At 39.5% G+C, this 16547-nt stretch overlaps 1 protein-coding gene across 1 annotated transcript in view; it reads right to left on the bottom strand.

Moving 5' to 3' along the window:
- GRIK2 (glutamate ionotropic receptor kainate type subunit 2) overlaps positions 1-14532 on the bottom strand; it is a gene marked incomplete at both ends in the record, with an annotated part of 340423 nt that extends 325891 nt beyond the window's left edge. The window contains one exon of the mRNA XM_084201897.1: positions 14418-14532. Coding sequence (XP_084058023.1) covers positions 14418-14532 — 115 coding nt within the window. The remainder of the gene's footprint in view (positions 1-14417) is intronic.
- Positions 14533-16547: the final 2015 nt, after the last annotated feature.

The following is a 16547-nucleotide window of genomic DNA, read 5'->3' as shown; positions in this document are numbered from 1 at the left end:
AACAGTTATTTTCTTGTGCCACAGAAAAATTTTTCAGCAGCATTGTTTGAGTATAGTGTGAAACTATGCTCTGTAGTTTCTGCACTCTTAAAATCACATTCTCCTGTTTTTAAAGCAATTATATCAGTGCCCAGAAGGAAAGACAGTTTGGTTTGGTGGGTATTTTAGTTTGGAATTTGGGTTTTTTTAAAAATTATTTGCTTGGTTGGTTTAATAAATAAGATCAAAGCACTCAACTCCAAGTTTCTTATGAACTTTTTCACATTTTTACCCCAGCTGAACACATTCTTCTTTTGAGAGAAATGAGACAAGAAGCTGCCAAGTTAGATAGTAGCTTGTGTAGCTAAAAACACCATCCTCCATATCTCTTCATACCCAGAGGCCATTACACTTCACTGCTGACACAAACCTCAGAGAAGCAAAATTGTCAGGCCTCTGTTTAGTATTTTACTAAATTACACTGGAGATCTCCAATGACAACTTCAAGTCTTTAAATTAACTCTTTCTTCTACATAAATGCTGAAATACCAGTAAAAGATGTCATATGGCAAGGAAGAATAAGGAATGCTAATGGAACAAGGCAAAGCAAATACTTGGTAAAGCAACATTCAGCCAAAGACATTCAGCCCTGCGGCAGAAAAGGTTGTGGAAGTGTAGTAGTGAAATATGGTTATGGAAATGCAGATCATCTGTCTTTTTGCAGTTGTCAATGAAAATACTGGTGAATGTAGTGACCAATACATTTTTTTTTTAACATATAATAATTTAAAGTATTTTTTAAATGGAACTTGAGTTTATTTGAAAAATTTTTGTGCCACTTTGTGTTACTGAACAAAGTGCTTCCATAAGACAAAAAGGAAAACATTTGGTTGCTACTGAAAGAACTATTATGAATACATATAATGCTGTAATCAAGATAATGTGGGGTTTTATTTTTTAATATGATAGCACTTTTTACAGAAGTTTTAACATTAGTCCTAGTTCTGAAATAATCAATGTGTTAAAAAAACTCTTACCTGTGAAGCAAACAAACCTAACTGATTTTCTTAAAAGTATGAAGTTCTGTTGAAAGGTAACCAAGTTCTAAAATTACTGAAAAAAAATTGGTTAAGAGAAGTAATTATAAAACATGGGCTAAAAATATTTGCAAAATCAAAAGCACTGCATTTCCAGGATGCTAACATTGTATATATGAAATATTGTACTTAAAGCATTTAAGAACTCATAAAGCAGCTGAAAATCTTAGCACACCCCTATGCCTTGCCAGCCCTGATAGAAATTTTTTTGAAATTTTGTATAAGAGCACAAAAAAGTCTTCACCAACCATAAAATATTTCATTAAAACCTAGACTAACCTTTTTACAGTTTTCTTCTCTCTTTGCTTAGCACCTCAACTACCTTTATGGTGGCACCAAAGCCAATATTTTCTGGTTATCAGTGCATTTATTTTCTCACAAAATACACAAAATTATTTTCCATTTATTAATTCAATATCAGAGCTACATGAACTCCAAACTACTATTTTATTACTACTTCAGCTTCTTGGTCTTTAAAATTATGGTTCAACAGGGGATTCATGGAATTAAAATCTCATCTGGCTTTCAACCTACTAACTATATTTGGGCAGTTATCCATGTGGGTAAGATTTTGTAGAAAATGTGCCTGATGAAATAGGGGAATCAAATACAGAAGCTATGATAATAATCTTTTGCCTCCTCAAGAGTTCCCATAATTGATCAGCAAAGAACTAAAAGCTCAGCATATCATGGTTCCTTATAGTCAAGACCCAGAAAACTCACCTAGATGCTTGTTGTAGTACTGTAGCTTTAATCTAACTAAGAGATTAAACTGTAGCAGAAATGGACTTCACTAGACTCTACTGATTTACAGCACTGCTACCTGAACCCTGAAACATTGGCATAATTACGTCCTCTTAAAAGCGTAGTGAAAGGAAGTTACTATGGTTTTCACACAGGTAAATCCTCTATAAATGAATATTTCCCTTTGACCAAGAATATTGGTCCATGGCAAACAGAGTAGAGGTCTTAACAAGAACCACTTCTACATTTTAGCAGCTGCAGTGCAGTATTGTGGGTAGGGGCATGTATACATCCGCGGCTTCATTCACAGAATTTAGTTTGTCTTTTTTAGGATAGAAAATTCTAGTGTTCTCTCTTATTTTTTCTGTCATAAATATGCTTTACTTAGTGGGTTCTTTGCTAAATTAAATGGACTCTTACTCGAAATTTTTTTATTTTCAAGACCACTTTGAAAATATTCATGAAGATCACACCCTGTGAGAACACATTCTGCCACCTTCACAGCTCTTTGCTATGCCAGGCTCACACTACTTGTCAGGAAGCAGATGGACAATCATTATGAGTCCTTCCATCAAAGACTCCTGATGCACCTTCAGGCACTTCTTCTGGTTTATATTAATGACAACTCCAGCAAAGGAAACATGCTCCCACTTTTTTTCCCCTGCATTTGGGTCATCACAGCACAAAAACCTGTGTGTGCGTGTGTGTTTGGGCACATTCACACGGAGCTGTACCTGTAAAATCGTTGCTGCCTAGTTCCATTGTTCAAGTCACAAAGAAAACTTTGTGACATTCACATTATTGCCAAAAATAAGTAAAGGAACTTATCATCAAAAGTGCAATAACCAATTGTTAACATGGATCAGTGAAAATATTTTTAAATATTCATCCACAGCGAAGTAGAAGACAAAGAGCTTCTGATTTTCTATCCTTATAACCATCAGATACGTTCTGGTGAGTAGAACACCAGTTGCCTGTAGAAACAAAGTGGAGAAGGCTTCCAAAAATATGTGTTACAACTCCTATAAACTAGAAGATGACAGTAAGGACAAAAAAGGAAATTATTGTGAACAGACTGCCTGTGGCCACATGACAGCTAAATACAACAGCTTTATCCAGCTCAAGCATCTTCCCATGAATGAAAAGAGTAAAAAATACTCTGAAAAGCAAGCCACACTCCTTATTTAACAATAGGGTATAGCCTTACCTTAAATTACAACTTTAATGACCATTGATGATCACAGAACGACACAAATCTATAGTTCAATTTGAAATCTCCAATGTCTAGACACAAAAGGTCACAAATGGACGACACTGAACATGCTCTGACTGACTAACATTGATTTCATCTTTAAATGTGACTTTTCATTGTTTAGGCAGGTTTGAAAAGACATTAGAAAATCTGATTTAATGCATTTTTGAACACATTTTTCTTAGCTGTATCACAGTCACGCAGTCAGTTTCTGTGGCATATTGAATGTCGTGAATGATAGAGTCTGCTGAGATCTGAAGAGATAAGCCTTAATAACACTCATATTTTATAGTCTTTCCTTCTCAAGGACATCCAAACAAATACATATAGCATTACTGGAAAGAAGTCACATGTATCTTTCACAAATTTCCATTTTCTTCCCTCAGTTGCTTACAGATGAGGTATGCACAGGTTTTACCATTTCTCCTGAACTGACCCCATGCATGCTTCTTTCAAGGCTAAGAAAAGATCAAATCTAGGCAAAACCAGATTATTTAACTATGTTTCTGCTCTTTATGTGCACATCATACTCAATATTCAATAACAAGCAGAGGGATTTAACTAAACAAATGCTTGGTTTAAAAAAAATAAAGCCATGCTTATTTTGGTGAATTATTTGATAATTTTGTCCAATGTTATCTTTATGCTTGATTTTGACTTGACAGAAACAAAAATTTTACTATTTGCACAGTTGTATATGGTCTTATTAGGCAAACAGTGGGGTTTTTTTTCCATTCACCCTCTTCAATTCCTTTCTGTTATTTGTTCAGCACTGATGATGGCCTTAAATTCATCTGCATTATTTTTCTCAAACCACCTCCATCCCACTCATCAACTTTTTTTTCTTTCAACAAAATGAAGAGAACAGTGTTGTCAGGACTCTCTGGGAGCATGTCCAAGTAGTGCATTGACCGAAATAGATCAGCACGTCAAGGTATGAAGGAAAGCACTAAAAACTCAGCTTTGAAAATTGACTGGTTCAAAAGCACAGTTGTTAAAAAATACCAAGACATACTCCCTCAGTAACTGATATTTTCTTTTAAAAAGAAGAGTACCAAGTTTCCCCTCAAATTAGCTATGACCAGTCATTGGTCTTGCATTTGAATTTTGCACAGTAATATTTTCAAAAATCGGATTTTGAGAGTGAAACATCAAACTTCCATTGCTGAAGGGACTAGAAGCATATATGGGTGCCTCAAAACGCCAGAGAAAATAGGTATTTCTAAGCAGTATATACATACTTTTAAAAAATGCGTAATAATTTCCTTGAAAATGTGGCTGGGGCAAGGTGTTCTTACCATTTGAATAAAAAAATCCCAACTTTGTTAGTACAGCATACATGAAAACTGTAAACATTGCTGAACAGTAGAAATCAGATAAGCAAAGAGGCTACAAGTTAGATTCCCTGGGGTTCAGTCCAGATATTGGTCATTAACTGGCCCAGTAAGAAACAAGAATGAGAAATTTTAATACTCAAATGCATGCTGATCATTTATTAAAGGTTCTCTATGACAATTTTAAGCATTTATTTAAATATATGCTATTAAAATGCATAAAAGTGAACATACATATTTTTATTGATCATAATATATAAAACCTAAAACCACTGTGATTAAGCATTTTAAAAGAAAATTAATTCTGTCCTTTTAGAGTACTCCATGCCATTCTAATTTTCCAAAAGTACCTTTTTACCCAAATTCTTAAAAAATAAGTATCATGGAACTTCTTTTAAAGATGTCCTGCCTTGTAGGATAAATGTTTCAAATATCAATGAAGTTATTGTTTTAGAAAATAGTTTTCTCTTACAGAATATGTAATCTTTCTGTTTGCTACTGTTATTTACATATATTTCTACATAGTACAATGTTTCTGATTGTGTTTGATCAGTAAAGCAAGTTGTACTGCTACTATTAAACTGCAGTAAAGTGAGTATACCATTTTCAACTTAATAAGAAAAAAAAAATCAAAACCAAAAAGCACCATCAAATTATTTTTGTCATGTTGAATTTGTTTTCTATTATATGCCTCTGTATTGTTAAGGTAAACAATAAGTGAACAACAAATAGAGGTGCAAAAAAAAAAAGCAGTGTGACTTTAAAAGATAATTGAGAAAAAAAATTACAAGGAAAGACAGGTCCTGGAATTAGCACCTTTGCTAATGGTAACCAGCACAGGTGGTTGGACTTGAAGAGCATTGTATTCGACATCACTATGGACTTAATCATGCAACTTAGGAAGAATACTGCATCACCAGTTCATATAGACAATGACTATACCTAGGTTAAACTGGCAAATACCCATGAACTTTCACACAATTTCTTCATTTTAGCATGAGAGAAATCTAAGCCACTCTTTTTCTAAACAGCATGTTACAGCTTACAGCTTTGATTCTAATTTCATTTCATACTAACATAAACCACTGAACAGAACAAAGTTAGAGGATAATCAGACCTCAGGCATACAGCAAGTTATCTTATTTCAGTATTTGATCCATAACTTGTGGTTTTGAATCACTACATATAAGAAACTTTACATTATTTCCTCTCATCCATGGTGCAAATATAAAAGCACACTATCATAAGTCAACTTTGCACTTCACTCTCAAGGACTGTACCTCTCTGACAATCTCAGTATATGGTACTGACTGATGATTGAGCACTCACACTAAAAATATAGGTAGAAATAGAAGAATTAATTAGTTTTGAGGTAGAATAACCAGTTTCAAAGTTTTGCAATCTGAACAGTTCGGGCAGGACTGAAAATATTTGCTTACATGCTTAAAAAAGTGAAAGTCAAATTTTACAATTGTGAGCTATGAGACTCAGATTTTCTTATAAATGTTTCATGCTTACTAGTGTAATTATTTTAATTATGGACTCTTTGGTAAATCATGTCCTAATTGTGCAACTTCTAAATAACAGCATAAATGTGAGTTGATTGATATAGCTGACATATGTTTAGCTCTTGAGCTGATTGAAATAGCTGGTATATATTTAGCTCCTAGGGAAGGACAAAAGCACAAATGGATGGCAAGTTCAATAAACTAATCCTTAATAAATTTACCCAGATTATTACCTAATCATGTATACGCTTTTCTTTTAAGAAAATTTTTTACATTCAATATCAATTACCTTAGGACAAAAAAATTAACATTTTAAATTAATAGCTATTTCTATATTCAGAGAAATGTAACAATTTTAAATATTGTACTGGACACACATAAGGGACTATGTACGAAGATGGTACAGTTTTTCAGAGTGAAATATTTCTGCACCTTTTGAAGCAAGCTTGCTAAGCTTTATTCAATAAATTTCTGTAAAGTAATCAGTTAAATATATGTGTTCACAAGCACATGATTATTTGCAGGACTAACTATGATTACCCATTGTGAAAACAAACACCACCCACTTGCTGGCGACTTTTTAGCAGAATGAGTTAGCGGTCTCTGATTCAGCATTTTTGTATTTTCATGTCAGGAAGAAATTGATGACCCATTTATATATCAATCTTTCCCTTTTAAATTTCCATCTGAAAAAAATTCAATATGTCACGATAGACACCAAAGCCTGGGGAGAAAGCAAAACCCCCATTCAGTCCACTTTGACTTCCCCCTATTGCTGATTCCATGAGAGACATGGTTCATCTAGCCTAACTTAAGCCATCTAAGAGTATCCAGCTTAAGTCAACCTTGTCTAATCCTTCTGCCTGTTTCGCTCTCCAAATGCCTCAGAGGAGCCCTAAGGCATGGCTTAGACTAGGAGTTTAGTTTCAAGACAAAAATGAGGACTTCCAGATTTTTTACTTTTTCCATGGATTTTCTCAGAAAGTTCAAAAAACAAAGACTTTCCAAGAAGGACCAGAGAAAAAAAAAACATATTCAAATATAAATTCCTCTTTCATATAAGTAATCGCTTTCCATTTCACAATACGCAAGGAAAAAGACGAAGTGCGAGGAAAGGATCAAATACAGGATCAAGGTACAAAAATTTTAAAAAAACCAATGAAACAAATATTTTTCTTTCAAAATTATTCCACCCATCCATGAAACCACATTTTTCCATTTGTCTGTAAATATATGATGTTAACCTATAGCTATACGTACTGAAATCAGATATTAGGTTTTTCAAATTAGTAAACAGAGACACACAGAAAAATATAATGATAAAAGGAAAGAAAAGAAGAGGGGTGGAAAAGTAATCATAATTTGAATTTAAAAGGACATCAAGTCTCCCAAACAGCAGTTCCTGACAGCAAAGTAGGAAAGCTCTCCCTGGACTGTTCTTCTGCCAGTTATGAAGCCTTATACAAGAACTAATGATTCTAACAAAGAGGGTATTTCTCATGATGGAAGACTCACAGACACTTTCAACACTCCTAGTTCAATTGACCTCAAATCCAAATAGCAGGATTTTTTGGAAAAAAAATAGGCTTTAAAGAGTCTGTGAGTGGAAACACATTGTAAATGTGCATTAATGTATTTCTCAAAAAAATTAAAGTCTCTAAAACCTATACATGAATTTTCCTTCCAATGCATGAATAACAAAAAAGTTTACTGTAAACTAAGAACAAACTTTTGATCTAAACTCTACAGTGTAGCTATGCTTTAAACTACTCCTACTGTGGCCTCCACTCAATACCAGCAGGGAGCCTCTTTTTCTATGCCCCAGGCAGAAACACCTGGAAAGACAAACATTTAAAAAAAACTGTTACCTAAAAATGTGTATTTCATTTTAAAGCAACCTATCAAACACATTCCTAGATGAGTTACTCTGTTTCAATAGCATTTTGGACTAGAAAAATAATGTTCAAGGAGATCTGGATCATGACTGATCCAAGTCACTTGGAAATTTTGATGCAAGCATAGCTCTGCAGCAATGCAAAAAGAGCAGTCTTGAGCATTTGCACCCATTTGTCACGTCTAAATTTTGCCTGAAGGAAAAAAAAAGCATGGTGGTTTTAATTCCTTAAGAAGTACTTTTTAATGAAATTTAGATTATGTTTTTGAGTTTGCCTAAGTGTTTTACATAGCTCTACTATAACACCTGCTTTATCCAAATCTGGCTGAGCTCCAGTATTGGAATAATGATCATCACATGTTTGTTCTGTATTCTTTGCATTATTGAGAGCTTTGGCTGTTTAAATGGAAGGTGCCCAACGCTATTGTTTTATAACAATGGAACCAAAGTATTCCGGGGAAATGGGGCAGGAGTGAGGAGAAGAAAAGGAGGAAACACAGCATGGATGGCACAGGACACACACAAAATTATAAGTATTAATATCACAGCGATCTTTGATTCTCCATATTCCAGTTCAGATGTGACAGCATAATGACATTATGTCATTATGTTATCATGCTGTTTAATCTAATCTTCCAACATACATTACAGCATAACACTATAAAAAGCTTATTCAGGAAAAATTAATTTGCCTTGCAGATTGGAGAGTATGGAAATAAGGCACCCTCTATTTTCTCTTTTGCATTATTGACATACCTTCTAGTAATTGTTCCTCTGAAAGAGATTAAAGAGGATGAAGGTTAAAACTCAGAAACAGACAAGGTAAATACATTAAGTGGAGTACAAGGATCTGCTTTATTTACAATGACTACAAGATGTTTGGTTTGCTTTTTTCCCTAAATTGAGGGGATTTTCTCTGGTATAAAATAAATCCATAAATAAATGGGGAAAAAAAAAAACTAAATCTAAACTAATAAAACTAAACTCTAATATTTGAGTTTAAAAAAACTAGAGAAAAGGAGATTTTTGTAATCTCTGGTGGCAAAAACCATTTCTTTCAGCAACCACATTTAAACTGGAGGCATTACTTGAACATTGCATCTCTTCAAAGGACAAGTAGCAGTCAGTAAGAAGCAAGTTATCAGTAAGAATAAGCAGTCAGTAAAAATACAAGTTATCAGGCAATTGTGTGAAAATCATTTTATGAGACTATTGGTGTTCCAAACACTGGGTGAAAGGATCTGGGGATATTCCAGAAAGCCCACATGGATGAAAGCTTTCTTAACCTACATTAAATCTTGATAATGCAATAATGAGTATTTTAAAAGGATAAGTCTAATTCCCCTATCTAGTGCAATAAAGACTGTATACAGCTAATCAGCTTTGCCCTTTCAATTAAACTCGTCCAGGACGTTCTATGTAGTCAGCACCCTGAATGAGTCATTAAAATTCTCGTTCTGTAAGAGTTGTGTGCAGTGCACCGTTGTTTCTAAATTCCATTAAATCCAAACGGTCTTTATCGCCCCATGACCACTGTGACTTCAATCAGCCAATTTAATTACCTTACAAAATTGTCAGCAGAAGCAGCAAAGAAAAACAGGAAAGGTTGTGACGTTATCAAATTGAAATCTTCCTCTGTGCTGTTTAATCTAGACCAGTCAATAACAATGCTTCTCACCTCCTTGCTGCCTTCCCTAGGCTCTTAACCTTACTCTTCTTTCAAAGATTCCTGTTGTTGTTTGTAAGACTGATTTTGAACTCATCTTCTTGAGGATGTTAACAGATATTGAAAGCTTCTTCTCCTTGGCAGTAAATTTTTCATTGGCTCTGAATGCTGGACTTGCCAAGACACAGACCCCCGAGGGCTGCCATGAGAGTTTGGCTTGCAGATTTTCATCACACTTTTGATCTGAAGGCAGACTGCCTTCCCCACTCAAACGAGATATGTACATTTTTTTGTTTCTCTCAAATTGAGGCGGAAACTTTGCCTTCTCCCACTAAAAGGATGTCAATGCAAAATCCAAAGGAAAGAAAGTACATATCCAGGAGGTTTAATGCAGCTCACTTAAGAAAACTCCACTCGATTACCCAGCAGGTATTTTTCACTTGACCTCTTGTCTCACACATCTGCACAGAGCTAGTTCCCACTGCTGTGCCATGACTTCGCTGGTTCTAATTGCTACAATTTTTAAATGGTCTCCTGAATCCCAGAACCATGTATTTTGACACCCACTATCACCTCCACAGGCAATGGATGCAATGAGCCAGCCTCTTCTCTGGTTCTACCACACTCGCGCTCATAAAAACAATTATATGGAGATAAACTCAGTCTGTTTGAGACAAAGGAGGTCAGTTAAGAAGTGTCATGTCAGATGAAACCCATACTAAATCTTCACAGAGGAACACTCAAACGTCTAGCAATTCCCCTCTGGGGGTTCCCACAAGGAAGTTGAAAAATGAGAGGGATTTTTCCTAAATCACAAAGAGTACACTATTTTATACTGCTTGATTTGCTATGATTATTATTTTATGTAGGGCAACAGGAAAGTGCTAGCCTTCATGATGACTTGGTGTAGTATTAAAAAAAAAAATTAAAAAATAGTCGCTAGTAAGAAATGCTTCTGGTGAGAGTTCAAAACGCTTCCTTTTTCCTTTGAAAAGTTTTCCTATCTCTCCCGACTTTCTTTTGCTTTCAAGCTGGAAGAAGCCACATGCGCGCACACACCCTTCCTTTGTAGCTCATTGTAACACAAAACATTCAGCTCCCTCTCTCATCCGCTTCAAGTCAGGCAACTCCAAAGCACCAAAAAGTCAAAACTACAGGAATATGCCTGTACTTGTCTTTACTCTTCTTGAATGTCCTGAAGAAAATAAAACATCACAAAAAGTGGGTTAAAACTTATCAGGTAAGTGAGCACCCTGCAGTGTAGATCTTTAGTCTTTCACCACATCCCCAGGAATAATGAGAGCAAATATAGTGGCCAAACTTCTTTCTCCTTCCCGTCACAGGTCTCCCTTCACACCTTTGCTGTAGGAAAGACGAACTGCTCACAGCAGTAGAGACAAGGCCGGAAACGACCAGTTTAAATTTTAAAAGGGCATTTTTAGAGCGCTCCAGACTTCAAAGTGCTGCCAGCCAAGCCCCATAGAGTGGTAGTAGGTGGGAAAAAAATGGGGTTTAAATAGCCCAGGCTCTTACTGCCTTGGGCAAGACAAGGGGTGGGTTTCTGAAAACACAGGTGAGCAATTACAAGTGTTTGACAGCTCTTAATGGGCTTGTTAATTCAGCACTTCAGGGACAAGGTGTCGAGATGCCTTCAGGAGGTAAAGGCAGACCTAAGAAAAGCAGCCCGACGTGGCCTGCCCTACGTCGTGGGCAGAGGGACGATCGGCTGGGCTCCGGATCCGCCGAGTTCCCTGGAATTTCTTGGGAGCCGCTGCCATGGGTCTGAGTATACGCAGGAGCAGTGAATCGGAAAGCTGCGAAATGTGATCCCCGATAACGCAAAGGATGTGCCGGCGGTCACGTATTTTGGCTTTTGTTCGGTGCCAAGTGATAAGGAAAAGGTTTCCATCACACTTAGCACAGCGGAGAGACAAATACTAGGCTGCTGCTTTTCTCCCTCGTCAAGGTGGGACTTATCCTTTTATCCGCATCAATGGTTTGGGGCTGGTCCCTTTTGAATCCCTCGAGTACCGTATAGACAAACCTCACCTTCAGCGTTCCCTGGGCTCCCTTGTGGGAAACTGTTCAGAAAGGGCAAGGGAGGGAGCTTGCTGGCATGCCCCACGAAGCAATGTGGCATGCAGGAAGGGCGCCTGGTGTGGTGCCCGAACACCACGTCGCCCAACTCCAGCAGCAGCAACAGGCAGGTGTCCCGATGCCTAAGCAAGTGTCGCTGGGGAGGGAACAGTGCCGTCGCACCAGCCTCTCTCCGTGCTTGCTCCATAAGGTACAGACTGAAATAACCTCCCGAATTTGACAAATAGCCCAGGAGGTTCGACTTCCTTGTGAGGTTGCTAAAAGGTAGCTTTAGAGAGAGAGGGAAGAGAGAAAGGACGCGCTGGCTAGTCCCAACAATGAGAGCAGCCGTGGGAAGGACAATGCGAATCCATGGTGGCTAATTTGCACGGGAGGAATGAGGGGGCTGCAGCTCTGGCAGGCTTCAAGCTCTCCCCTGTTGCCATAGCACTGCTGGCTGAGGAAGAAGAGCGGGGGCTGGCAGGCTGCCTTCTGGAGGGAATCTCCTCAGCTCTCCCTTCTCCTCGGGAAGGACTCCACGGCATCCCGTCCTCCTGGTCGCAAGGACAGCCCAAAGGGACTGATAGGACGGGAACACAGAGGGGGCGGTGGGGAATTCCCCCTCAGAAATAACCAAAGCTTTTCCTTAGCTCAATCCCTGCTCCCTCCCTCCACCCTGCTACGTCCTACTCAGAGACAGAGATGTCAGCCTTTGGAGAAGGTGTGGAAGTTCTCTCGTGGTCACAGACAGAGTGAGTTAGCCTGCACTAAGCTAAATCCAGACTCCTTTAAAACAGAGATGTGCAATAGGCCCGGATAAGCAAGGCAAAAGTCTTCCTGCTCTTTTCACGTCTAATATTCTCCACAAGAAAATAAACTTATCAACTGCTCCCTACCTACTTTTAATGTTCAGTGATGGTTTGGCGACGATTCTTTTCAAAGACAGGCAAAAGCAGGCAGAGATGCAGAAACTGATTTCTACTTCGCTGCTACAAACTGTGGAGCGAGCACAACTCGTTGGCCAGTTGTGTGACCAGGAGGCAGCCGGGAAGGGAAGTTAGCCCGGTAAAACATACTCATGCACCACCATGTCACTGGGTAGCAGAGACGCGCTGCATCAGCTCTCAGCCGCGGGATTATTTACTGCTCTAACGCTTGCCAGAGCGCTGCTCTCTAGGGCTGTCCCTAGGGGTACACCGGACTAACAGTTCAGAGGGAATGGCGCTCTAAAGAAGGACAGTCCACCTCTCGCTAGTGCTGTGACCAGGTGGAGATTTGTTTACATAGCTATACCTGAGAGTAACTCGGGCTCCTAGAGACAGACTCTGGGGGCCCGTGGAAAGACAGACAGCCGGCCAGTGCCACATTACAGGCATCATAGCACTAAATTCACGGCGAAGATTATAGATCAGACTGATTGCAAAATAGCCCCCACAATGATATACGGGCCCGTTTAGCCATGTCCAAAGAAACAGGCATTCCTGAGGACGGTTGCTAAGAGCAACGTGCCATAAGCACCACCTTTAGACCAGATGGAAGCAGAAAAAAAAAGTGCTGCTAGGAATTCAGAGATTGGTAACAGCCTGGTGACTTTTTAATCATTACTCACCTTCCCCTCCATGTAAAACTGTGTGCGGGGGTGCTGAATTAAATTAAAATAGATACAAACCAAAGCATTATTCCCAGGCAAAGGCAAGAGATTTCTGTGCCCCAAAGAAATGGATGCAGCGGCTGCCACAGTTTATCGCGGACAGCGGGAATGCGGGAGATCCGCTCTTCCTCCGTCCACCCGTGCTGTCGGCAGGCACAGAGGATGCTGCTTGTATGGGGGAGCAATTTTCAGCCTGTCCCTTCCTGGCCGCCCCCCGCCGCGACTCGCCCGCGGTACCCGGGCGACCAGGAGGATGCTGATGCGGGGCTCCCATCGTATCTCGCCCCGGACTAACACCGAAGGACGTCCCCGGCCGCACAGACCCCTTCGGACCTGCTTTCCGAACTTTCCATCCTGCTCTTCCTCGCTGCAAAACTTCTGTAGGGGATGCAGCGGCTGGAATTTGTCCCTCGCTCGCTTGCTTAGACACACCAACATGCGCTCTTGCACGGGCAGAGCTCTTAAGGTTAGTGCCCTGGTCCAGCTGGGACAGCCTTTAAACTGTAAACCCTCTCTATTCTTGAAATGTCATTCTGATCTGCTTGCCTTTTTTTTTTTTTTTTTTTTTTTTTTCCCCGGGAGAGGGAGGAGCTCCTACAACTTTCCTCGCATAGAAATGCTGTGCTTTTGAACGGTACCGCAAAAAAAGCTCTTCCCCGAGCACCGCTCAAGACATAAATCATCTCTTCTCTAACCCTAAACGCCACTCAAATGTCAAGCAAACAGACAGATACTTCAAGGGAAATCAGCCCAAAGGTCTCAAATCACAGCGTTACTCCCGCGCGGGATCGGCTCGGCTGGATCAGAGACGGGCGCCGAAACTTAACAACTACTTGACAGGCTTTCAACTGATCAATCACCGTGTTAGCCATGCTTTCCCCTACTATGGAAACAATAAAGCAAAACAATGGAAACAATTACGAGGAAGCCACACAAGCTGCGCAGAGCCTTAGGCAACCACGTTTGCCAGTCTCTTTTCTATTGTTATTATAATTATCATCACCATCGTGCCGTTACTACGGCTACAATGAGCAGCAGCGGCAGAAAAAAAAATCACACAGCAATTCATCCCTCCGGATGCAAAATAAAGAGGGACTTCGCTGCCCGACTCCGGTAGCACGTCCCAGCTCTCCCCCAGCATCCCCTTCTGAGTCAATCCTACGCACATCACATTCAGGCTTAAACACACAACGAAAAAAGTGTCGGGAAATCTTACCAAATCTTAATACATGTGTGGTTCCTTGAGAATATCCAATCCACAGTAAGCAAAGAAGGAGTCTAATGGTGCATCTGAAGACTGAATTAGTTACAATATGTGAAATAATCTTCATGATGTTTCTATGCACACACGCGCTGCCTTACTTCCCCCTTCTAAGCCGTCAGGTTTCCCGGTAGGGTGAGAATGAGGATACGTAAACTGATGGCCCTCAGACACGATCACGGCATGGTCACAGAGAGAGCAGAGAGTCTACGCTTCCCAAACCCATTAGCAATCCCTGCATGTTCTTCATTCACTGCGCCAAGGAGCAACCTTCAACTGCAAGGAATGGTGGGACATCCATGTTAGTCGGGGGAGAATCCTTGAGAAATCCAAACACACACTGTGTCCAGCCGAGTAAACCTGGGAGGCGAGAAAGGAGGAAAATCAATAGGTAATCCAGTTCGAGAGATCGCTGAGGTACCGCCACATAGCGAGCGCCCGCGTTTCACTGGCGAAGCTTTTGCCGTGCTCCCATTCTACTGCACTGCTGCACAGCTTCTGACGCGAAGCCAAGATTAAGTGAGAGAAATTGAGATAGCTCTTCTCTGCTTAAGGCTGCCTGCCAGACAGCCTTCCCAATTTCTATTATGCAACAGATCTGATCGCCCAGCTTTGTCGGAGGAAAAAAAACCAAACCAGCTGGGTTATATTTACATGCTTCTTCTTGTTATTAGTTATTCAGTTGTTCTGAACAATGGCTATAAGGGGCGGGGGGGGCGGGGGGGGGGGGGGGGACGGGGGGGGGAGTGCTGCTAGAAGCGAGAAGGGAACCGGTTGTGTGAAAATCAATTCCTGTATTTCAATAGCTGACTGCCTGGGTCGAGATCACTTAGCTTTAGGGTGGTGAAAGAGAAGGCTGACAACAAAGTCATGCAGGTTATCAGAGGAACGTTCAGGTTTGGGGGGAAAAAAATTCCAATCATTAACTTTAACTCATTTTAATGCATGAAGTAGGATAAATGCTATGGCTTGTGTACTGACTGTCCCTAGGAACTTGTTCCGGACTCAGTGATAACAGAGCACCAGGCTGCTTTTGCAAGGTAACAGGAATCGGCAGTGCTGGAACAAGCTTGTTGAATGCACAGACTTGTTTCGTTAAACTTGCTTGAAATTGCAGTGTTGCTTAAAAGACAGTAACTAGGGGATTTACTAGCTTATGATTTTCACTTTATTCTGTCACTCTCTTATTTTTCACTCTGCTTTCCTTTCATTCCAGTATTATGGAAATGTTGCTGTTCCTCCCTATGCTATGATCTAGGTAGTTTGTCATTTTGCTGTCCTCAGTGAGAGCAACAGCATTTCCCAATTTAATAATGGGATACTGAGTTTATATCTGGAAATGCAGCCACAGATTTTTGGGCTTTGACCAGGTGTTCCAAAGAAGATGAACCCATTCTGTGGACTACTTTAGATTTTCCTTGGAAATGCAATTAGTTGTGTGTCTGTATCCACTGAAATACATTAAACCAGGACTGTCAGACTTTGCAATCTAAGTCAGGATTTGCTGAACCTGCTTGAGCTTTACTACAAACACTGAAATATAATTCCTGTATTTCCCATCAGGAAAATGAATTAATTTTTTTTTCTACATTCCACCTACAGACATCTTTTGTCTCCTTTATTTCCCTCCTCTGCTTTTCATTAATAAAGAAAATATCACTGGCAGTCTTTCCCCACAGATACATACAGAAGAACATAGACTTTACAGAAGTAAATACCAATGATGCCAAGCTAATGAGAACACTCTGTGAAATCTATCAGAAGCAGAGCATGACAGAGGTGAGTTACAGTTTATTCTTAATTAACATCTCTGTGTTATAGACCTTTAAATAAGTAACAGCAGCATTAGGATTATAATTTGTAGTGTTTGTGCTCTGTTCCCCTAGAAGTGTTAGCAATTCTCAGTAACTTCTTATCATTTTGCCTTACTGATTTCCTCTGCACACTTTTACTTAAAACACTGTAAAATGCTGATGAAAAGAAATGTACAGTCTGCAAAAGGATTATTAAACATCATTGATTTTTTTTTCCCCTCTAAGATGGAGGCATAACTGCAGTGTCAAAAATAAGTATCATGAATGGCTA

Source organism: Fringilla coelebs, assembly GCF_963513975.1.
Source record: "Fringilla coelebs genome assembly, chromosome: 3".
Classification (NCBI taxonomy): domain Eukaryota; kingdom Metazoa; phylum Chordata; class Aves; order Passeriformes; family Fringillidae; genus Fringilla; species Fringilla coelebs.
The sequence above is the reverse complement of the archived record's forward strand: the minus strand, read 5'-3'. Positions and strand labels throughout refer to the sequence as shown.